General features: G+C 40.3%; 2 protein-coding genes and 1 long non-coding RNA gene across 3 annotated transcripts in view; 2 read left to right on the forward strand and 1 right to left on the reverse strand.

The window, feature by feature from the left end:
• Positions 1-244: 244 nt before the first annotated feature.
• On the reverse strand, positions 245-13917 carry fshb (follicle stimulating hormone subunit beta). The gene is made up of 4 exons (XM_031289998.2): positions 13691-13917; positions 4009-4251; positions 2201-2384; positions 245-528 (listed from the first exon to the last, which is right to left on the reverse strand). The coding sequence occupies exons 3-4, from the start codon at positions 2357-2359 to the stop codon at positions 325-327; spliced, it is 363 nt and encodes a 120-aa protein (XP_031145858.1). The 5' UTR covers positions 2360-2384; positions 4009-4251; positions 13691-13917; the 3' UTR covers positions 245-324.
• Positions 13918-15039: 1122 nt separating this feature from the next.
• On the forward strand, positions 15040-17286 carry kcna4 (potassium voltage-gated channel, shaker-related subfamily, member 4). Its single transcript, XM_031290080.2, has one exon. It carries the CDS (start codon positions 15055-15057, stop codon positions 17122-17124), a length of 2070 nt encoding a protein of 689 aa, XP_031145940.1. The 5' UTR covers positions 15040-15054; the 3' UTR covers positions 17125-17286.
• A 5-nt stretch (positions 17287-17291) lies between these two features.
• LOC116043428 overlaps positions 17292-24521 on the forward strand; it is a 59063-nt gene continuing 51833 nt past the window's right edge. The window contains exon 1 of the long non-coding RNA XR_004103467.2: positions 17292-18365. This is a non-coding gene — a long non-coding RNA (uncharacterized LOC116043428). The remainder of the gene's footprint in view (positions 18366-24521) is intronic.

Below are 24521 nucleotides of genomic sequence, written 5' to 3' on the forward strand. Positions count from 1 at the left end.
AGGGCAACTGTTGGTGAGACATTTAATCTCTCAGTCGACCTTTATGACTTTAAAGTCACTCTGCTATCTCGCTGCTACATCTACAGACAATTTCTTCTGCAGTGACTTGTGACTTTTTATCTGTGTTGACAAATTGTTGGATGTATTAACGACAGAACAGATCAGGTTGAAATGTGTGACTGATGATTTTGATTAAAGACAGTTGAGAAATTAAAGGACAAATTATGAAAAAAGACAAAAAAACTTAGTGATACATGTTTATTTTGGTACCAAGTCAAGTGACACAAAGATAATAAGTAAATGTAGGATAGATGAGAGGTTTCTTTAAAATGAGACACAGCTGGATACGTGTCCGTGAAAGTGCCCGCAGTACGCGTTTTCCGGGTTACATTCGGTACACCTGCAGTTTCTGACCACAGGGTACCTGACACCCACTGGACATCCTTTAATGTGCATCACCTCATAGGACCAGTCCCCGTTACAGACTTTCTGTTCTTCCCTGCCAGTAGGGCTGATGTAGGGCGAATCCTGTCAACGACACCAACAGATGACAGTAAATAAACACATGCAAGTAAATGCAACTAGTTCAGTCCCTCACATGTGTAGGTAATAACATGACCATAACAAGAAGTATCTTTAATCCAGGGCATTTAAATAAAGGCAGATTACTGTAAACTGCTGAATTCTGCCTGCACATGTAAACAGTACAAACAGATGAAGAGACAAAGCATCATAGGCGGACTGGCAATCTGGCAGTTCTGGCGAATGCCAGAAGGGCCGATTTGGGCCGCTGGAAAAAAGAAACAAATGCGGCAACACTGGCGTTTCACACTATAGTTTGACAAAAATATGCAAGACTGTACGGCTGCAGCCTGGACCCTCCCGTCTGGTGCCGTCGGGCTTTTACTTTTCAAAATAAAACCTTGCGTCTCATAATATGTTTTAAATATGCAAGCATTTCCATTCTAAGATGGCGCCATGGTAGTTAATTTGAAGGTTTTATGAACTGAGTGTATTATTTCATTATGAAAGCCTGTAAGTGCGCCTCATGCTGCTGTTGCCAAATTGTCACACAAGCCTGTTTTTTGCATTTATAAAGCAAATATGTCCCGTCTGAAATTGAGCGGGTAATGGGACGGAATTGCCAGGGCCGAATATTTGTCCCAGTCCGCCCCTGCAAAGCCTGATTCAAATGGAGACCAAAGGGGCTGTCTAACTGTTAAAAGTTAGAACACAGGATTGTCACCTGCTATAATCTTTAACTGATTGACAGATTTGACCAATATTTGACCACAACTAAGTATAATAGGTCATTCAGAATTTCTGACGCTTTGTTTACGTCAGTAATATTGGAAACTATTTCAAGGAGCTGCTTCACAGAGTAAAACGTGGTTTTGCAGTTAGGGCATGTTCCAGATTTGAGAAGGTTCTGTGTTTCACTCAATAAAGTTATCCAGATAACTTAGTAAACTTGTTTTGTTTTTCCGAAAAGTATTTTTCATGTTTTTTAGTTGCGAAGCAAAATGAAAAGGTTTTTAAAAGCCTATCATTTTAAATAATTGCTCATATGGTCATCAAATCAAATTAACATAGACAATCATTTTCTCTTTTTATTGCACTATTTGCACATAACACTGTACATTTCATATTTTATTTATTATTACTGTATATTTGTTTTTATTATATATGTTAAAAGTCTGGATAATATATGTTGTTTGTATATGTTGTTTGTATACCTGGAGTGGTAACAAAAATAATTTCCCCCTGGGATTATTAAAGTATTTCTGATTCTGATTCTGATTCTGAAATTACTGATTTAACTTTCAACCTTTTAATGTTTGCTGACCTGTCACTTTTTGTTCTGTGATTCAACAGAATTGTCTCTGCTTGTCTAATTTGTAGTGGAATCTGTGATGAAGTTGTATTAAGCTGAACTGAGGTTAAATCAATTAAATGTAAACAACAACAACAACAAAAAAACTCCCTCAAGCTTATCTAACTAAGAAAGTAATCAATAATGTTTCCGAACACCATTATAATATTCAAATTGTGACAGCTTTATACACTGGAGCAGAGTTGAGTTTAACATATGTATGCATACAAGCAGAATAAATGCACAGGCTGGAACACATCTCATTAGTTAATACTAAGAAATGCTGTTTTACAACTTAGTATGTTCCGCGTTTGAGTCATCCATTACCTCGTGGTAACACTGTCCTAAACATATGCTGGTGTTGATCCACTCGGTGATGCCGCAGCTCTCCACGGGGATGCGGACCTCGGTCAGATGACACCTGGATCTGCAGCCCTGCTCCGCCCCCACCAGTGCCAGCACTGTTACCATGACAACCAGCTGCATCCTCTGCCGGGTGCGCCACAGATGCCTGCCACAAGACGGAATCAGATCTCACATCAGATACATTGATCCATGTCAGAAAATAATACCTTTTAGGCGCACCACATTTGGACAGTAAAGGGAAAATAAATAAATAAATATTGGAATAGCCTGCCCCCCACAATATGGGACCGTCCCACAAATATCAATTTTAGAAACTCATTTAAAATTCTGGCTTTTAGAAAACCAAAGCTGTACTCACTTTTAACTGCCAATCACATGTTCTGTTGTATTTTGTCTTGTTTGTTGTTGTTAGTGTTCGTCTTGCCTCTCAAACTATGAGGGTGTTGCATGCTTGTTACTGTTTTTTATGTTTTTCTTTTTATGTATCTGCCTAGGGACAATAGATGAAAATTAGCTATGGTGCATATTTACATTGTTTACCTGTACTGATGTCCATTAATATGCACTGTCCCTATCTAAATAAACAATAAAATAAAATAAAATAAAATCAAGTTGATGAGGATTAAAGTGTGGCAGTTTAATTGTTTTCAGGAGCTTGTGGGTTAAGGGAAGAGGTATTTATGTTTTTTGTATCTCCTCAAATTTCCATCTACTTGAAACACCTTTGCAGTTACATGGACAAAAAAAAAAAGTCATCTCTGGTTAATGTCTAACACCATCGGGAGCAGATAGGCTTTTTAAATCATTGTTTAGGTCAGTTTGTAAATCTACTATTACAGTACTATTAGTAGTAGTAGTAGTAGTAGTAGTAGTAGTAGTAGTAGTAGTATGTATGTGCTGTAGTAGAATATAATCTGTAATGAGTGGAAACCCAAATTGTTTTAGGAGTGCCTCTGTCAATAGAATTTTCTTCACCTTCAGATTTTTATTCACTCTGTAGAATATATCCCAGAACTTAAAATGTTGGTTCACGTAAATTACCCTTTTATAGCCATGCAGAAAAATCTGATTTTTATATATCATCTCTGATATTTACACCACAATATAACAATAGTAATAATAATAATAATAATAATAATAATAATAATAATAATAATACATTTTATTTGTAGGGCACTTTTTATTGTTAGAATCAATCCCAAAGTGCTATAGAGTAAAACAAGATTAAAAGCAGGTTTAAAATAGAAACAAAAAATACTATTGAGGTGATTGTAATTTTGTTTAGAGCTTCAAGGAATAATCCATTTATCAATTGGTTATCAACTATGGAAGTAATCACCAACTATTTTGACAATCAATCACTTTGAGTCATTTTTTTATGGAAGAAAAGTCAAAAAATGTCCTGATTCATGCTTCTTAAATGTGAATATGTTCTAGTTTCTTTACTTCGCTGAGAGTAAACTAAATATCTAAACTAAAAGTTTTTTGACAAAGCAAGACAACGGCACATCACAGGCTTTGGAAAACACTGATCAACATTTTTCACCATTTTCCGACATTTTATAGACCAAACAACTAATCGAGAAAATAATCATTTGACAATGAAAATAACCATTAGATGCAGCCCTAATTTTGTTTGGGGTGGTCAAAGGATTATTTTCACAGAAAAGCAAAGTTAAAAGTTCACAGCAGTTGCATAACTTACTATTATTATAAACAGAATCATCAGTTTGCTTGTAATCTACATGAATCTTAAACAGAATACGTACCTGTAGAACTCTGTTGTTGCTTTGAAACTCAGTTGAGAGTCTTGTTTCTTCTGTTACTCGCTCAACATCTGTAACAGCTGTCAACCTGTGGCGGTCCTCTCTGTTACTTAAATAGTGTTATTCATAAATCCTTGTAATCTATTCAACCTTGGGCTCGGTGCTAGTTTTCCCACCTGTTTAGACTTCAAAGCAAATCTTTCCCTTGACATTTCGGGGATTGCCCACGGCTCAAGGCCTTTCCTTCTTCACATGAGGCGCAGCGAGTCGGTATCTACAGACATCTTGTTTAGATTACATGAGTAAAAGGATTAGATGGTCAACAGACATAAAACATTAAATCTGCCCCCACAGTCAGATGGAAAACCCTGACAGGAGCATCAATAAATTAATTTGCCATGCTCCATCTTCCCTGCTTTGTGTCTGTCAGTTTTCCAGGGTATTAATGGCAGGTTATATATATATATATATATATATATATATATATATAACAATGCAACTGATCATAGCTGGTATTCTGTCTGTAATGGAGTGGAATGGAAATTTCTAAGTGACCCCAAACTTTTGACCGGTACCGGTCATAATAACAATAAACCGACAGAAGTTACACATATATACACTACCGGTCAAAAGTTTGGGGTCACTTAGAAATTTCCATTCCACTCCATTATAAACAGAATCAGAATCAGAGATACATTGCATTGTTTTTTTAACCAGGGCAGCAGTTTTCACATTACATTATGTGCTTACATAATTGTAAAAGGGTTCTCGACTGTTGTAGAAAGAAGTGGTTGAATGCAATATCTACATTGCCCATTATCAGCAACCATTCATCCAATGTTCCAAAGGCACATTCTGTTTACTCATCTGATATCATTTCAAAAGGCTAACTGAGAAAATCCTTTTGCAATTATGTAAGCACATAATGTAATCTGAATACTGCTGCCCTGGTTAAAAAAAAAAATGCAACTGAGCTCTGATTAGAGTTTAGATTCTCAGCCCAAGCCCGAGCCGACCCGAGCCCGACCGGACCTCGGGTCGGGCTCGGGCCGTTATTTTCCGCCACATCCTCGGGCCGGGCCGGGCCCGGGCCGGACCGCGCCTGGGCCGGACCCTTGATCAAGCAATTTTATCCATTACCTTATTATCCTATTTGGGTGGGGAGATAGCTATGCCATAATCAGAAATATTATACATATATATATATATATGTAGGCTATATAAAAGTAACAAATGTGTACAAAAGTTAGGCTGCAGTTACACAATGCAGCACGTGTCATGCGCGGAGTCTCCTCCTCTCGCACGCATCACACCGGGAGCTTGAAGATGTAAAGAAAAAAAGAAAAACAGGAGAATTAACTTTGAGCAAGTGTGGAGGAAAGTCGGAGGTATGGAAGCAGTTTAAACAAGTCGTGGGCAGTGACAACAATATGTTGTTCATCATTGTTTCTTTTTTTTTTTTTACGTTTCTTCACTCGGATCCACTTGCGATCCGTTCCATTCTAAACAAACAGCGCAGTTGACATGCTTAGTCCTTGTTGTATTATTCTAAACAGATTTCTGCAGTTCAAACAACTCTGAATTGTAGTTGAGAACGTCAGTTATAACGGCCCACGTATTAAAAAATTGTCGGGTTTAAATCGGGCTCGGGCTCATAATTACAGTTAATGTTTCGGGCCGGGCCGGGCTCGGACACAACGTGCTCGGGCTCGGGTAGGTTCGGGCTTGATTTTTTGGGCAGATCTAAGCTCTAGCTCTGATTCTGATTCTGATTCTGTCTATAATGGAGTGGAATGGAAATTTCTAAGTGACCCTAAACTTTTGACCGGTAGTGTATATATATATATATATATATATATATATATATATATATATATATATATATATATATATATATATATATAGTAACTTCTGTCGGTTTATTGTTCATATTTATTTATATTTTACGTTTTTTTTTTCTTGAGGTAAACATTATCCTGCAAGTCATCAAAGAAGCTTTATGAATTTCTCTTTCTGCTAAATGTCCATGAAATAAGCTTTATCAGTTCACGATCAACCGAATTATGTTGACAGAGCGACTTGTGCAAGACTGTTGGTCGACAAATTTGAATGAGTTTTGAGAATTAAAAGAATTGACCAACAAAAAGTAATATTTAAAAGTCAGTGTTTCATTTCTCAAACCACCTAAAGCCACTATTTTGTTTGTTATTATGGCATCATTCAAATCATTCTGGCATTGCTTTTTGTTTGTTGAAAAATGCTTACAGACAATTCACCACTCACTGTAATATCGACAAAGGCAGTGTCAGAGTGTCTTTTCTGATAACAGGTCAAACATTCTGCATTAAAGTAAAAGTAATCAGCAAATTGTGTACTCCACCTTTCTGGGTAATATATAATCACACACTGAATATTACTGGATCTATATGCATTTTAAGGTTGTAGCTGATTAAAGTGTAGCTAATGTCCTAAATCCAAATGATTTTATAAGATTATCAAATTATTTGTCATCTGCACAGTAACATACTATAGAACTACTCCAGTGAAGTACAAGTACCTCAAAACTGTACCTAAGTCCAGTCCTGGAGTAAATGTACTTAGTTTCAAACAGCAGAATCAGTCTCCGAGCCTGCTACGGTCTGTTTTTGAGAAATTCTGTATCTGCTGCATTCAGTAAAAAGTTAGCACTGCACCACGAGCTGGACCGTCTGCAGTAACAGTAAGTACTTGGGCAGCAGCCACGGTTCATTCGACTGCTGCTCCGTCTGCCCTTGCAGCCACCAGGGACTCTGGTTCCCCAGCATTCTGCCCAACTGCCATACCTATATGTACCTAACAAGGACTTTTATAGAGTGTCACCCTCGTCCTCTAAGGCACTACTTCCTTTAGCTGAAATACATCATTGTTAACATGAATTTTGGCCTCTAATGAACACCAGTCATAGTTGATTAATCTTGTATTCAGAGTAGAACACATCATTAGTCATTTTCTGATAGTCCGTGTAACAGATGGTAATTCCTCTTAAAATGAGCGCATTTGCATTGAAAATTGATTTATTACGTATGGAGCTGAAACCATTGATATGCTAATTACATAAACACCTTATTCACAGTGAATCTGAAAAGGGCAGGTAGGACTTTTAAGTCAATGTCAATATTATGGTCCTAAAAATAGCCAATTTGTGTTGCAGCAAGTTGAAAGAAAACAAAAACTAAGGAAACATAAAAAAAGATGTCCTCATGAGAAATCTTATGTCTCTTTCCCACAGCCATAATAAGCCGATAAGGCCTGCCCTGTAAATGTCACATTAATGTCCACTGGGAGTCAATTTGGAAGTGATGGACGAGGTGAAGGTTTCGGTGGCCAAGATGATTTTCTGGTTCATAACTCAAAGCACTACTATATAAAAAAAAAAGCTAATTTGGGTGTAAAAGCTCAAACAAGCTTTATATGAAGCCGCACATAAAACAGCTCTGAGCCGTACATCTTGCTGACATCACAGATTTGAGTCATGGGCCATTGGTTTTGAGCTCTGGAACAGAGTCCTCTCGCTTTTTTATCAATACATCATAAACACTGCCATAACAGGACTGACAACATCCACAAACCCACTCAAGCACACCTTGCTCCCCTGTCTGCAGAGCCTCGCCTCCTCCATATGCTACTGTATGAGTCTGGGACAGAAACAGACTCCTTTAAAAAAAAAAAATCATTCTGTCGCATGCAAAAAAAAAAATATATATATTAATACACTGACAGAGGCCTTGAACACACTGCATCCTCCCACACTCACGTTTTCACCCTCCTTCCATCAGGTCTAAACAAACGCCTCTACAGCGCTGCCAAGGACAAGACTTTTGTTTGGGGACGGTGCTGGGTGTTTCTGTGTGGATGTAGGTGGTAGGTGTGTTTATGTGTATCGACTGCTGATGATTCTTCACTGTCTTCTGTTTTCTCTGTTTAAATTTAATCTTTTTCCATATGGATTGTTTTATTTATTTTATTGGTATGTCCATGTTCCTTTGTTTGTTTGTCACATAATACAGACCATACTTGCCGTGCTCTTTAAAATGTATGATTCAGGGCTGTAACCAGGATTAAAAAAATAAATAATTAGCAATACTGGAGGCTAGGCAATCGTCCCATTCTGTACAGGCCCGTTTTAATCGGGTACTGCATTACTTAATAATAATAGTAAATAGTAAAATCCTTTTGATATAATGTACATTTTAAAGTCTTCAGACCAATTCAATTCAATTTCAATTCAATTTTTAGTTATCTCAAGACACTTTACAGATAGAGTAGGTCTAGACCACTCTATAATTTACAAAGACCCAACAATTCCAGTAATTCCCCCAAGAGCAAGCATTTAGGGAGAAACCTCGGGTGGCGAGGAAAACTTCCTTTTAGGGAGAAACCTCGGACAGACCCAGGCTCTTGGTAGGCGGTGTCTGACGGTGCCAGATGGGGGTGTGATGAACAGTGGCAATAATAGTCACAATAAAGATAATGGAACTATGACTAGAAATAGTAGTTGTAGTAGTTCATAGCATAGCAGGGCACTGCAGGGCGTTACAGGATGTAGCAGGGTGTAGCAGGGCACTGCAGGGCATAGCAGGGCGTAGCAGGGCACTGTAGAGTGTAGCAGGGCGTAGCAGGACACTGCAGGACATAGCAGGGCGTATCAGGGCACTGTAGAATGTAGCAGGGTGTAGCAGGGCACTGCAGAGCATAGCAGGGCATAGCATGGTGCAGAGCAGGACCACGGCGACAGCTGCAACCATCATTTAGGTGCCACCCTAATCCAAGGAAATCTGCTGAGCGAAAAAAAACATAAGGACTCTGGGGAATAAGCTCCCCAGAGCTAAGTCAGTAACAAGCATTTCCAGACTGACACTGACTCAAGTGATGTCTTTTGAGGCAATTTATCAGGGGCATGTTCAATCTCAAAACGGTGTGCACCGTTTTGCTACGGTTTCCTGGTTGAATGACATGTTTCCTCGGAACGGACAGTGTGCAACAGCTTTAAGATATGTTTTCTCTCGTTTGGATGGTGTGTCTCTCGTTTACTGGCTGTGTCACAAGTATTATCCAATTAGCAGAGACGTGTCTGTAAACAATTATGCAATTCATTGTCAGGAATCTCAGTCTCATTGAGACAAATATACTTGACTCAATCAAATGTTCCTGCTGTCCACAGATGCAAAACTTGACTTTTCATCACACCGACAAGATTAAAAGGTTTTCATTGCATAATTAACTCTCACACTTCTAAATTCAGATATTCTTGTGAAAACCATACAAAGGAAAGTTATTTTTACAATATAGTTACTTTTGAAAGCATTGTTTGTCATTTTCCTGGGTTAAAAGTCCTTACTTTAATGATAAACAAAAGGATGAAGAAGGCTGTTTGTGGTGCTTCGCGTGGGTTGCTGGCCAGTTCTATTTTAATGTACTAAAGATTTCGATATGAAATAGCTGTTTAAATAAAGGCTTTTTAACTTTTTGCAAAAAGAGTGCCTTGGGCCTTTTTTCCTTCTTTTTTTTCCTCTTTTAAACAAAATGATGAATTGTGTATAAATGCATGATTATCATTAGAATGATATGCCACTTGACTACATCTTTTAAATTCAAATGTTGAATGAATTTCGTTTGCTGGATTTGTTCACTGTGTATGTTTCACTTCGATGCAGCAGAGTTTTGTCAACAGATGCAGCTGTGTTGCAGCTCTGGCATCAATTCAGAGTGCATCTAAACTAGTGTGCAATAAGGCACCCCCTATCCTCACTCTATCGCTACTTATTATTACTGACCTCACAACTCCCCCTGGTGCTGACTGAGGTGGATGATCAATGAAGTGCAAGAGGTGAGTGTGCACAATGTGTGTGTGTGTGTGTGGTGGGTGGATGGTTGCCTACATGTTGTGCCGACGAGAAAGGAGCTCCTCTAATGTCTTTGGTAAGTATAAAATACAGAGAGATACGACTGTGAAGAAGGGCTCTTTAAAGAATCAGTGGTATTTGCACTGTCAGCAGTACTGATTGTTAAAGCCTCTGCAAGCACTCTTACATTTTGTTTCAGATTTATGAAAAACAAGCACAGTAATTGTATAGTACATTGTAGAGTAGACTGCACATGCAACCAACACTACCCCTAAAGGATTATTACAACTAGAGACTTCAGAAATACCTGAGGGAATGATAAGGATACCTTAGAGGAACATTGCATCAGTTTTCTGCTCTGGAATAACAGGCTGTTCTTGTCCTAATTAAGAGTTTTTGAGTCAAACAGATAGTTTGAATCAAATGGACTGGACTGAATAGGCTCTAGCTACTGATTGCTGTGTATCCCAGCACCAGGCCTGCGGTGGTACCTGCAGAAAAAAACAATTATCTACACACTCAAATTAAACCTGGGAGATTTCAAAGGTGCAATGAATAAGATCTTAACTGTCCCACAGCGCAAAATGATCCAAATAAATCTGTGGTGGCAATAGGGTGGTTGATCAATAACAGTGACTTAACAGTTGCAGTTTTTAAAAGGCTATGTGCATTTTCGACTCCTCAGGGTAAGACCAACAGCACAAACATCTGCTTTTCAAGCTATAGTATGAAGTCAAGGTAACATTAAAGAATAATATATATCATATTACCTCACGTTTTTTTAACTGACGATTCTGCTGTACAGCTCTGCTTTACTTGTCTTTATGGTAAAAGACTGTGACTATATTTCAGCACATATTGTAATTGCTTGGTCACTAATTATCATATTTATTTTTGTGTGCAGTAAAACAACCGTTCTTTTGTTTAGAATAATTTCCACAAAACTGTGGAACACACCTCTATATAAACAAGAGCTAATGTGGCCACATTAAAAACAAATCACCATGATATTCAATATGGTGACTTGTCTGTGGTTTTTAATACTCATTACTCAAACAGAAGTAATGCAATGTTAATTGCTTTTTCGATAGTCATTCATTGTTTGACTAATACCTGAGCAGAGTCATTTGTTAGACTGCGTGTTGTGTTACAGTCTTCAAACTCAACAAATCTGGTTAGTTCAGGCCTCTCATGTGAAAGATAAAGTCAAACTTAGAGAGTAAAATGTTGTGCTGTTTCTATTACAAGATAGTTTAAGGTGAGAAGATTACCTATAATTATACAATATAAGAATTGATGTACTATAGTTCGTATGATCGTATTGAATCGTATGATTCAAATTAGCAAGTGTATGAAACTGCCGTAGGCTTATGTACTGCAGTTACACTATGCTTACTATTACATTTTAGTCATTTCGGGGGCACAAAGAACATTGTTGGGTAACACTTTACTTGAAGGTATCGACATAATCGTGACATGACACTGTCATAACTATGACATGACACTGTCATGAACGTGTCATAAACGTTATAAACAAGTCATAAACGTTTATGACTTCTGTCATTAAGTGTCATTCGGTTTTTGTCATGACAAGTTGACATTGTTTGGGTTGTCTTGATTATGACAACTTGACATTAATCAAAGTGACATTACCAGAAGTTGTCTTGGTCATGACAAGTTGACATTAAATTTGTTTGGGATGTCTTTGTAATGACAACTTGACATTAACCAGGATGACATTACCAGAGGATGTCTTTGTCATGACAACTTGACATAATGTCATCCTGTTTAATGTCAAGTTGTCTTAATAAGGACACTCCAAAGAAATGTAATGTCAAGTTGTCATGACAAATACATATTCTGTTAATATCATCCTGGTTAATGTCAAGTTGTCATTACAAAGACATCCCAAACAAATATGTCAACTTGTCATGACCAAGACAACCCAAACAATGTCAACTTGTCATGACAAAAACCAAATGACACTTAATGACAGAAGTCATAAACGTTTATGACTTGTTTATAACGTTTATGACACGTTTATGACAGTGTCATGCCTGTTGAGGTTTTTCTCTTATGCTGGCAGGGCCCCGAGCAGAGGGCTGCTCAAGTGTCTGGCCACTTTAAAGCTTGTTATTATCCTCAAGTATAGATTTATGAATGTTATATACTTTAATTTCCCACCGCTAGTTTTTTTTAAACAAGGTTTGGTTGAAATCTACAATCCTGCAAACGTTTGAAACTTCCTCAAAATAGGATGCAACAGAGACAAAACTGGAACAAACATGATCAATGTATTTTAATATCAATCTGTTTGGCCTGTGGACAGATATTTGTCACACAACTTTGTCTCCTAGAAATAACATTGTTGTTGCCATGATGGTGGAATGAGGATGAGAGGAAACCAGAAATGGCTACTTCCTGTTGTATGGAGCCCAAACTTCGTGGGTGTACACGAACCTCAGAGCTTCTGGTCGTGACGTGACAACCTTATATTACAGACACTTGGGGTGGTTAGGTTCATTTTGTATTGTGTTTCAGAACTTTTATTAAAAAATTAGACTGATGAGTTACTGTTTCAAGCTCAATGAAAATGTAGCAAATACCAATAAAACAAGGTAACATTTATTTGCCCCCATCCTGGTTTGTTTTCACATAGAAACATACATTTGAATATACATTTACATTGGTAATTTAAGTGTTTGTAATAATGGTTAAAATTCCTATAATCATAAAATATAAACCACTTTTACAGCTGTGTTTCCATTAAGATTACTGATGTAAACAAAAGAAGGTGATTTACTTTGATTCAGTGATTGCCTGGTGCTTAACTCTGTATTAACAGATGGTATTCGTTTTGAAGTTTGATGGTTGGCGACTCTCAGGATCAGGGATTGTGCCTTTAAGAGAGAAACATCAGACAAATGTTACTTGCTTTTGGCTTATAGCATTATTGTTCCTCTGCAACAACACTGGGGGATAATTTGTTTATGCAGATTGTTCTAGAGATGTAGCCTGCATACCGGTCAGCACAAATTCAGAGGGATACCTTTAGCATGAAGTATTTCCAGTGCTTCAAATTCACACATTTTAAATGTAAACTCCTATTTGGGACCAACAGATTCAGGTGGCCTCTATGGATTTTTGGTAATGTGTGGTACATTTGATGAAGACAAAATATTGAGAAGAGATGGGGTTTAATAAAGATTCTGAGCAGTACTAAAATGTGCAGGCACTTTACTTACAGAGTCATTTCTAAAGGTTAAAAGGACAAAAACAAAACAAATGGGTTGGGAGGATGGATTTCAGTGAAAACTACAAGTGCAAATGCGTTTTACGCTCTACTCCCAGCGAATTATACGTAGCCTATTGACGTTGCTTTAGAAATGAATCTAGAGTAATACATTTGGCTACTTTTTTGGGGGGGAAAGGACACCGGTTGCCACCCAGCAGTGGTGATGAAGGGCAGAGGAGGCTCGGGTGGGAGACTGCAGCACGGTGCGCAGTGACCGGCTGCATCCACTGGGGGAGGACCGAGCACCGCCTGCATGCGCTGCGGTACATGAACGACTTTCTCACCGAGGCTCTCCATCATCATCATCATCATCACACACACACACACACACACACACACACACACACACACACACACACACACACACACACACACACACACACACACACAATGGGAGGGATACTGGAGTATAGGTAAGGCGGCAGTGGCAGACAGACAGATGTGTGATGCTCAGACTCAACCATGGGGCCGTTTCCCCTCGTCTGTGTGAAGGTAAACTTTTACCCACCATCGCATCTTTTCGCCGTGACCGTGTGGAGGTGATGCCAACTCGCGGCTTGCACACCTGCCTTTGTTTTTCTTTTTTTCCTTCTATGATAATTGCTACCAGTATACCAGGAGCGATGCAGCAGAAACGGGGGCTGGAGTGGCAATAGATCCTGTTGAATTGAGACAAGACGTCGAGACGCAGTCAAAAAGTGCCCTCCTCGGAGTGCGTCAGAGCACAGATGTATATAGTGGATGATATGGTCGCTGGCTGGATATGACGAGGGATTTATGATATTACCCCCCCCCTAAATCAAGACGGGAATTTAGACAGAAGCGAAGAACTGCATCCTCACCTAGCCTACCTTCCCCTCCTCCTCCTCCAACAGATTTGTTTGTAGGGGGGGGGCTGAGGCGATTTTGTTTGGCTCCTTTTCACATGTAAGTATGAATGTCAGATTAAAGACGCTATTTTAATGGGCAGGAAATTTCATGCGTAATGTCTGTTCTAAACATAAATGTCTACCATGCATTTATTTCCGAAAGCCTACCTCCATGTTAACTCAATAATACTAATAAAAATAGGCTAATAACAATAATAATAATATGCCAATTAAGTTTTACCGCCCTTATATTGCAAAATATGCGTATTATCCTGGACTGTGCAATCGCCAAAACAACGGACATTAAAATGAATAGGATAGGGCTACATGTTGTGTTTTGTGCCTAAACCAACTGCTGTTTTCTCCTCTCTTGTCTTTTTCTCGCAGCTCCAAAGAGAGTCCTTCAGTCCTTCCCCGGATCTCTGTAATGTAACAGCAAAGCTCCAGCTTATTTTTATTTTTTTGTATTTTATCACATAAAATGGCAACCAGGAGTGACCACGAAGGATCAAAAGACGCATATGGGCGCAAGCAGCGGTCGTGGAGAAATTAGCCACCTGATGGGCGCCGGAGAAACCGAGCAGAGACTGTTTTGGTTATAGCTTGTTGACTTGGTGATTTAAAATGCTGAACAAATAAAGGGCGCTGCAAGTTGAACACTGAGCGCCTGCGTAACAGGCTATGGCACCGGCCCTCACGTTTTTTGGTTATGGTAACGATGTCATAAAATTACTGCAGGCCTGTGTCTAAACGGGAAGACAGGGTGATCAATATCTCCTGCCATGTAAGTAGCCACATGGACTGCTCTCAACATGGGCCTTATTGAGGTGGGTTTCTTTATTCTGACATTCTCATATGCACAACTGATTGGCCGAACCGGTTGATGCATCATTGTCTCTCTCTGCGCGCGCCGAGCTGCAACTTTAATCCTCTGGCACTGCATCCACATCGCCCTGAGGAGGATACTGTAGCGCTCACGGACCGAACCGCTCATTGACTTAAAATGGAGTTTGCCATGGTGGGTGCGGACGGCGGGTGCAATAGTCACCTGCCTTACGGATATGCCCAAGCTCGCGCACGGGAAAAGGAGCGCGAGAGGGAGCGCCAGGCTGTCCAGTCGAGAGCGGCGGCTGCTGCGGCCGCTGCTGAAGGTGGGTCAGGTGAGGAGGGAGGAGGCGTGGGGGGGTCCACCTCGAGCGCGCTTCTCCTTAACAACCGCCAGCATCAGTCTCGCGCCGCCTCCTCCACGACCGCCAACATCGGCAGCGGCGGGACCGCCTCGCGCCCCTCCTCCTCCACCACCTCCTCCTCCTCCTCCTCCTCCTCCTCCTTGCAGCCGCCACAGCAGCAGCAGGAGCCCGAGCAGCAACAGAGAGTTCTCAGAGAGCGAAAAAAGCAGCGCGGCGTCGGACGGTGGAGACGCAGCCGGACGACTCTCGGCGGGGACCTGCGCCACTCGGAGCTGGCGCTGCTCGGATCCGAGGAGGACATCATGATAGAGGAGGAGGAGGAGGCCGAGGGAGCCGAGGAAGAGGAGGAGGATGCGGAGGAGGAGAAGGGGTGCCGGGGAAGCAAGAGGTCGAGTTTTTTGTGCAACATGGGTGATGAGGAGGAGACCGTGTCGCTCACTGACAGGCGACCTCAGTCCGGATACGAAAATGTTTACAACGAGTGCGGCTGCTGCGAGAGAGTTGTCATCAACGTGTCGGGTCTGAAGTTTGAAACTCAGCTCAAGACTCTCACTCAGTTCCCGGACACTCTCCTGGGAGACCCCGACAAGCGAATCAGGTACTTTGACCCGCTACGGAACGAATACTTCTTCGACCGGAACCGACCGAGTTTTGACGCCATTCTTTACTATTACCAGTCAGGGGGGCGGTTGAAAAGACCAGTCAACGTCCCGTTTGACATCTTCTCCGAGGAGGTTAAGTTTTATGAACTCGGGGACGAGGCGATACTCAAGTTTAGGGAGGATGAGGGTTTTGTCAAAGAGGAGGAAAAGCCTCTGCCGGAGGACGAGTTCAAGCGCCAGATATGGCTGCTTTTTGAGTATCCGGAGAGCTCGAGCCCTGCCAGGGGCATAGCGGTCGTGTCCGTCCTGGTTATAGTTATTTCTATTGTCATTTTCTGCCTGGAGACGCTGCCGGAGTTTAGGGACGAAAAAGAATATCTACAACCACGACACAACTCCACTCAACCTGACCACGGATTTACTCCTTTCAACGACCCGTTTTTCCTTGTGGAAACGGTTTGCATCATCTGGTTCTCCTTTGAGATTATAGTCCGCTTCTTTGCGAGTCCGAGCAAACCGGATTTCTTTAAAAACATTATGAACTCAATAGACATTGTATCCATTTTGCCTTATTTCATAACCCTCGGCACGGACCTGGCGCAGCAACAAGGCAACGGGCAGCAAGCGATGAGCTTTGCCATCCTGAGAATAATCCGCCTTGTCCGGGTGTTTCGCATATTCAAACTGTCCAGGCACTCCAAGGGGCTGCAGATCCTGGGCCATACCCTGCGCGCCAGCATGAGGGAGCTGGCCCTCCTCATTTTCTTCCTGGTTATAGGTGTCATCCTGTTCTCCAGCGCGGTGTACTTCGCCGAGGCGGACGAGCCCACCTCTCAGTTCACGAGCATCCCCGACGCTTTCTGGTGGGCAGTGGTGACCATGACAACGGTGGGCTACGGCGACATGAAGCCCATCACTGTCGGTGGGAAGATAGTGGGCTCCCTCTGCGCGATCGCGGGCGTGTTAACCATCGCGCTCCCGGTACCGGTCATAGTGTCCAACTTCAACTACTTTTACCACAGGGAGACAGATAACCAGGATGACCAGGCGCCGGTGGTGGAGAGCATGCCCCCGGGCTGCCCGTATTTCCCGGACTTTTTAAGGAAATTCAAAGGCTCGCCCTCTGGCTCATCGCTGGGTGACAAAGCGGAGTATATGGAGATGGAGGAAGGCTTGACGGAGTCGCTTTGTGGTCTGGACAAGAGCCCCAGTAAAGGAAACGGCACAGACATAGGGAGGAAAAACAGCACTAACTCAAAATCCGTTCAGACTGACGTGTGATTACAAGTATAGAGTTAACCTTTTCCCCCGTTTTTTTCTTAAGAAGAATACGCCCTAATAGATACTGTACAAGAGCAGGTGGTGCCCTAACACAAGTTTTACGCACGCCTCAGAGCCCACACGCACGCACGCACGCACACACACACACACACACACACACACACACACACACACACACACACACACACACACACACACACAACCACGCAAGCACACGCACACTTACATGTCACCAATTGGCAGATTAAAAAGTTTCCTTCTCTCCATCTCAGAACAAAAGTGTATCCCCAAATCCTCTCCACAGCCTTTAGGAACAATTATGATCAATATTTCCCTAATGGGTTGATTAATTAATTTGTCTTACCTGTGCGGGCTTCCAAATCTGACATAAAATTCAAAGTCTAGACAAGACAGGCTATGCATTCGCACTTTATGAGTTTCATCCGTCAATAAGAGAAAGGGTAGTGATGATCGTTTTGCTGTTATGCAATAAAGTTAAAAAAAAAAAAAAATTGTTTGCACTAATGTAGAATTTGCGCTGGGTTTGGCAGATTTTTATTTCAGAGACAGAAACTGTAGGCCGTGCAAATGGCAATCATTTAGTCATCCTCTGACCACTTAGCTGAAGAATGTTTGAGTAACTTCCTTAAAGAGAGCAAACTAGGGATATTAATGAGCTCTTTCATACGCTGCCAATAAAAATTGGACTCCAATAAAGGAAAAGCCTGAGACAAAACATAGATAAAACATTTTTCAGTTACTGTTCCAACACTAATATGAACAAAAAGCTCATTGATAAGACATAACATTTAGCAGTCATCAAATAAACCAGGGCTTGAATTATTTATGACATCTACACAAATATGCTTTTCCACAAAAAAAAGCCTTGTGTTGTTGACCCACTATGAGAGCTAAGCACAGGAAACATCAAAGTTAAAAATGGCTGGAGAAATGACTTGCCCTGCCAGGTTTTATTTGGACAGGCTTGGAGCCTTGGCGACAACAGTTTCCCCAGTTCCATTTAAACCACCTCAATATGACAATATCCCTTTACACGGATGCAGATGGAAAGCTATAGCAAAAACGACTCTGTTGTGGAAACTCCTCGGAGGGGAGTTTGTGAGCAACTTCCTCTCCTGTCCGCTGGACTTCGTGCACAAAATGTTTTTTTTTTTTTTCCTCAAGAGGACTGTGATTATCTTCGAGCTCAGAGGATCCCCGAGATGTGGATGTCTTCCAAGGTATGTAGCCTTTAGTTCGTGTGTGACAGTGCTTTTTATCAAGTGATGAGGAAAACAACACCCACTGGCATAGGAGAAAGCCAATAATGCTCCTGAAAATGTGGAGAAGATGATAAATACAACAAATGCAACACTCACTACGTGCCATCTTTAGATATACAGCATATTTAGAAATATGTCACCCTATTTATTTTCAACACTTGGTTGACCCGTAGACCAAACAAATGACTCATGTGTTTTTTTTACACGTGTGTGTGTGTGTGTGTGTGTGTGTGTGTGTGTGTGTGTGTGTGTGTGTGTGTGTGTGTGTATATATATATATATATATAAAATACTGTAGACGGACGCTGGACGAATATGGCACACATTTCAGTCATCATGTGGTTAGGTAATGTTGCTTCTGTACAATGTGTATGCCACACTCAGGTCTAATTGCCAACAGTTAAAACAGACACCTTTTCATTTATAATAATAGCTGTAATTATCTCCCCTAAGGTGACATCAGGTCAGCTACTGAGAGCTTATGCCAAAGATTTTGGAAGATTTACTTCAAAGGAATTTGTGGCTCAATAATAGTGTTTTCAGTAATAGAGTAGTTTATATATATATATATATATATATATTTACTTTTTATTTATTACTGCTTTGTTGGACTTGGTCTTGATTGCACTCAGATGATTGATTGTAGTTTTTTTATTTAAGTGTCCTTGTTTTGTCTCTGCTCTCTGCTGTCCATTGGGGTATTATTGATAGGTAAGGCATATAGGTCTCACCTTTCACAGCAGGTGTAGCATGACGACATTGTGACACACAAAGCCAAAATATATTGTCTTACTACATTTATCACCCTACACCATGACATTTATGATTTCAAATGTGAAATTCTTTGTGAAGTGAAAACTCCTTTGCTGCCTAAATCTTTACGTTATTCTCCAGATGTTAAATGGCCAAGCAAAACTTAAAGCCTCCCTCCATTGTTTCTTCAATTGGATATTCGAGCTTCACCCGGCAGACTGATTTAGCCTATCTGCAGAGACACTGGAAGCCTTTGTTCACATTAATCAGCTGAAGAGGAAAATGTCTCTGTGCTCACCTTACATCTCAGTTTAGTGATAGTTGTGGCAGTTTTGAGTTTGAAAGCCAATGGTGTTCTAATTGAAATCTACCCAAGTATGATGTGGAAACCTGAGGCCTCCAGTGCACAAACACTGAGAGTAGACCTTGAAATGATGTAAGAGGCATCTTGTGTCCAGCAGTTACACTTTTGAAATGTAAAATATTTGCAAATTTTCTGGATTTTTATCAATGAATAGATGCCATTTTACGATTAGTAATTTAACTTCTGTGTGGCAAAACAATTTCAGACTGAAATTAATATTCAAAGCATGAGTATTGTTTTGTTTTAAATCATGTGTGGAGGGGGTCTTCAAGTAGTGCAAAGTTTGTCCCAAATAGGGGGGCACCTGATTTACGGATGGGATCATAAACAATTTAGAATATATTCAACAATTAAATTTAACCAAGAGCATTTCTTTATAATCCACAAACCTCTCTGAACTGAGCAGAAACTTTCATGTGTTGGGAAAATAGAACTGGTCCTTGCAGAAAAGTTAGAAAGCCAAAATGTAACTTTGCAGTACTTTGCAGTGTTTTCAGTACTTAAAAAAAAAAATGCATCATAAGAAGAAGAATCAACTTTTGTCACAATCAAGACATTCATACAGTAGATCCACCTATGCTGTCACTCCCTCCATCAGGGCTCCTCAGCACTCTTCAGCACATAATCCCAGCATCAGCATGTAATAATGTATTGCACTGTGTGTGTTTATATCCTCAGAGGAACTATTTATACAAGATATTTTTAATACCTGCACCCACAACCAAACATACCATCCTGGCACAGAGCCAACCCCTCTTGATACCTCACACTTAGCACTTACATAATATGGCTTATGGCAAGAGGCGCAATCCAAAACATTTTTCAAGCAAAGTGTGTGGGTCATGCATATTCTTAGGCCTGTAGCTGCTGAGCTGACTGTGGAAACAGCCTGGATCATCCTGAGCCACAGAACAGAGCTGAATAGTTTGAACTTTTCCTAGCGTTTTGTTGTCACGTGCACGGCAAGTCTTTGTAATGCAAATTTAGACCATATGGCCGGGCCATGTGACAAAGTGAGAGTTATTTATGGTTATTTCTCAAAAATTATTCCATGCCTGTCAAAGGACACAGAGGAGAGGCGGAAAGAAAGTGAGTATGTGCGTTACATAATGTCAGTCTAGGTTATGTTGTGGTAGGTTATGTTATGCTCCTATTTCATACCGTCACAACATAAAGACTTCTGGGGCTTTTGGCCTGTTGGTCACACAAAATAAACAGTTTGAGGATATTACTTTAAGCTATGGAAAGTAGTGATGTGCTTTTGTCAATGTGTCTTAGATGGACTCAATGAACTGACAGATTTACGTATGAATGAAAAATAATGAAAGCAATAATAAGGCATAGCTCTCAGAGGTATTGACACAGCTACAGTATTATACACTTGTGGATGGACTGCTCATTGATAAATGTTGTTTACAGTGTTCCATTCTACGACACAGTACAAACAACAGTGAACCACAGTGATTCAGGTCTTGTAGAAGGAACTCTAATGGATAATACTGACAAGCTGGATATCCAGCGATCGCCGTTGCCCCTTCACAACAAGAACAACCTCCGAGCTAGCAAGCTAACGTTACACGCTGAAAATGGCAAGTTTTGATGAAAATATGAATATACTACAATAAGGCAGGGCAGATTGATTCCTTCAATAAATGATTGTAAAGATTTACAAAGAATATGTTTACGGCATTTACTATCTAACTGGGGACCGGTTGGAGAGGATTGCTGTGGATGAAGTAACGTTACACACGCTGATACACTGGCAAGAGTAAATTACGTTTAACCATGTATCCAGCTTATTTAAATAGCTGGATACATGGTAAATAGTATTATTCCCAGTCGGAAACTATACATGTCTACGGGAAATGTCATGGTCGGAAAGATATATGTTATATGTTATTTGCTCTATGAAAGACAAAAAAACTGGAAAACTAAGGACATGTACTCGATAATTTTATTTTATTTTAGTTAGTTTTGCAAACAGACATTACAGTTTTAGTTTAGTTATCGTTTTTTTGTAATGCCTCGTTTTTATTTTTATTTCAGTTGTTTCGTTCATTTTCGTTAACGATTATAACCTTGGTTGTAGCCAGACCTTACTCCACAGCGCTGTGGGTCTCGCAATGTGAGACTAGAGGCACAGTGAACCAAAGCTGGCAACTGCCCAGTTTCTGTGTGTCAATTACTTTGTTGTACTTAAATAACAAATGTGTTTGGTAATATTTAACTCTAGCACAAGCACAATTAAAAGCCCAAATGTAAAGACCCTAAAGTGGCTCCTGCATCTTGTATGTCTTATAGAATATAGAAAATGTAATGTCTTATAGACAAAATGTCATGTATTATTATTATTATTTCATTTAACCAGGAAGTCTCTCGAAATATATTGCCTCTTTTATGAGAGAGTCCAGATCAAAATGACAATGAGAGGCATTAGGGTTATCTTTAATATTTTAGTTTATACCACAAACTAACTAATATACAGCAAACCTGGGGGAAGGTCGTATTCCAGGTGAGAAATACTGGTTGGTTTATAGGATTCTGGGAAAAATGCATTTTGGGGAACATGCGTGTGTGTGGGCTAAATAGGGGCTCTCACCCAGCCTAGCATTTAGGCTTTGTTAGCTTTGTGGTGGAGTTGTCCTGCAATAATTTAGCTTGAATTTTACTGCCCTGGACCTGGCCAAAGCTTCTATTAATTAGTATGTAATTCACACATTAGAGAATGTTTGGTTACACTTTACTTGAAGGTATCTACATAAGAGTGACATGACACTGTGATGAACGTGTCATAAACATTATAAACAAGTCATAAACGTTTATGACATAATGCTTCTTTTAGTGTCAAGTTTAAGTGTCATTCGGTTAGGGTTAGGGTTAGGGTTCATGTGCCATGACAGTGTCATGTGTTCATGACACTGTCATGTCACTCTTATGTAGATACCTTCAAGTAAAGTGTTACCGAATGTTCGCTTGTCAACGTTCTCTGAAGAATGAAGAGTTCGATCAGAACAGAGTCGCAAATTTTAAACTAAAAGTACTGTCAAAAAATGTGACTATTTCAACCATAGTGTGCAGCCTCTCTGTAGTTTTGGAATCCACTGGGGAAGCTTATGATACATGATATCTGTAACTGAAGAGAAAAAACATCCCTTAAAATATCAACATACAGCAGTAGTGCATGTGTCTGTATGCCATGCAACCTTCATATGGCTATAATGATACTACTATACTACTTAAAGGCAGAACAGAGTTAATGAGATCTTTTTAAACTATGTCGATCAATGTAACAGACCAGTGTTCAGGGTTTCCACTGTTGTGATCACACTGGCATCTACATTTACAGATGTTTCACTGAATGAGGCACCTCACAGCCCACAGTCCACATTTTATGTGACAGTCGACTCTCCTAGGTTGAAACAACCTGATCTGCAAAACAGAAGCCAAATTGCACTGACAACCAGAGGTCAAAGTCCCAGCTGACCCTGCTGACAAATGGCACATTTAGCCGCTTAGAAAATGACTCCTACCTGCAGCCAAGACATCCATCCATCTTCTACATCTGCTTGTACCTGTTCAGGGTCACAGGGGGCTGGAACCCATCCCAGCACACACTGGGTGAGAGGCAGGGAGCACTCTTGGAGGGGCTGCCAGTTATTCACAGAGCTGAAATAAAGACAAACACATTTACACTTATTTTCACTTCTGAAGGGAATTTGCAGAGTTTCCAGTTCGCCTGACCTTCATGGCTTTGGACTGTGGTCTGCACCCACAAGTGACCCACACAAAAACAAGGAAAACATGCACAGAGTGCAGAGGAGTTAAGATGATACTCGACTGCATATGACAACCTTTCAGTGTATGATTATGACTATAACTTCAACCCCTATACACCAAGCTAAAACTAATGCAGTCTAATGCAACCGCCCTGCAATAAATCCCATCTTCATTAAGTTTATCTGTTTTAGTTGTAACAGTTTTGGAGAGCTTTACATTTCTTCCTGTTGAAATGTTATGTTATGTGTTATTCAGACAGTTTATCGAGTTTATATCAGTTAAGGTAGACCACAGTGAATATTAAAAACACCTATCATAAACACAAGGCAATTAAAAAGCACCACAAACGACAGCATCCAAAATTACCATCAAGTTGAATCAACACCTCTCTAAAACTGCTTCAACAAATAACTGAACAGCATAACCTGCATAAAAGTATTCAAATCAAGCTGATTTTATTCATATAGTTAAAATCACAAATCTATACGACTTACTTACTCAGTATGTGCATTTAAAGGTCCAGTGTGTAACGTGTTTAGTTGTTCATTATCAAAATCTGTGTTGCCCGTTCACAAACTTGTCCTTTTTCATGAATATTTACCACCACCATCAATTCCAAGTATTCCTTTCTGCTTGAAATTTTACATTTGCACTAACATGAACCGGGGTAGACGCTCCATATTCATGCGCCATCTTGAAATACGTTAGCCGGTAAGGGACATACAGGACATACTGCTCCGCCTTTCGCGTTTTCGCTGTCAAATGATAAACTCACAGGTGCTGCTAATGCTGCTAATGGGTATCGTCGCTTCCCGGCCCCGGTAAGTTTTGAAGAAGGAAACATAGAGGACCACACGTATTCAAAATCCAAATTTCAGGAACAGGAGTCTTCTTCTTTGCTCTTTTCAAAGGATATTGAAAAGAGCAAGAGACCGGCCTTTTGAAGCGTGAAGGCTACTGTAGCTGTAATACGTACTTTGAACTGCGTGGTGCGAGAGAGTTGATTGCGATATATGATCTCAACGCTAGATGGAAGAAATTCCCACACATTGGACCTTTAAGGCTTTAAAAACAATAGTAAGATTATAATATCAATTGTATATTTTACTGGTATTCAATGCAGGTGAGCCAGAACAGGAGTGATGTGTTGTTAAAAGTTAAAAGTCTAGCGGCTGCATTTTGAACCATTTGGAGTCAAGAAAGGGTGGAATGGGTCAGCC

Source organism: Sander lucioperca, chromosome 3 (assembly GCF_008315115.2).
Source record: "Sander lucioperca isolate FBNREF2018 chromosome 3, SLUC_FBN_1.2, whole genome shotgun sequence".
Lineage (NCBI taxonomy): Eukaryota > Metazoa > Chordata > Actinopteri > Perciformes > Percidae > Sander > Sander lucioperca.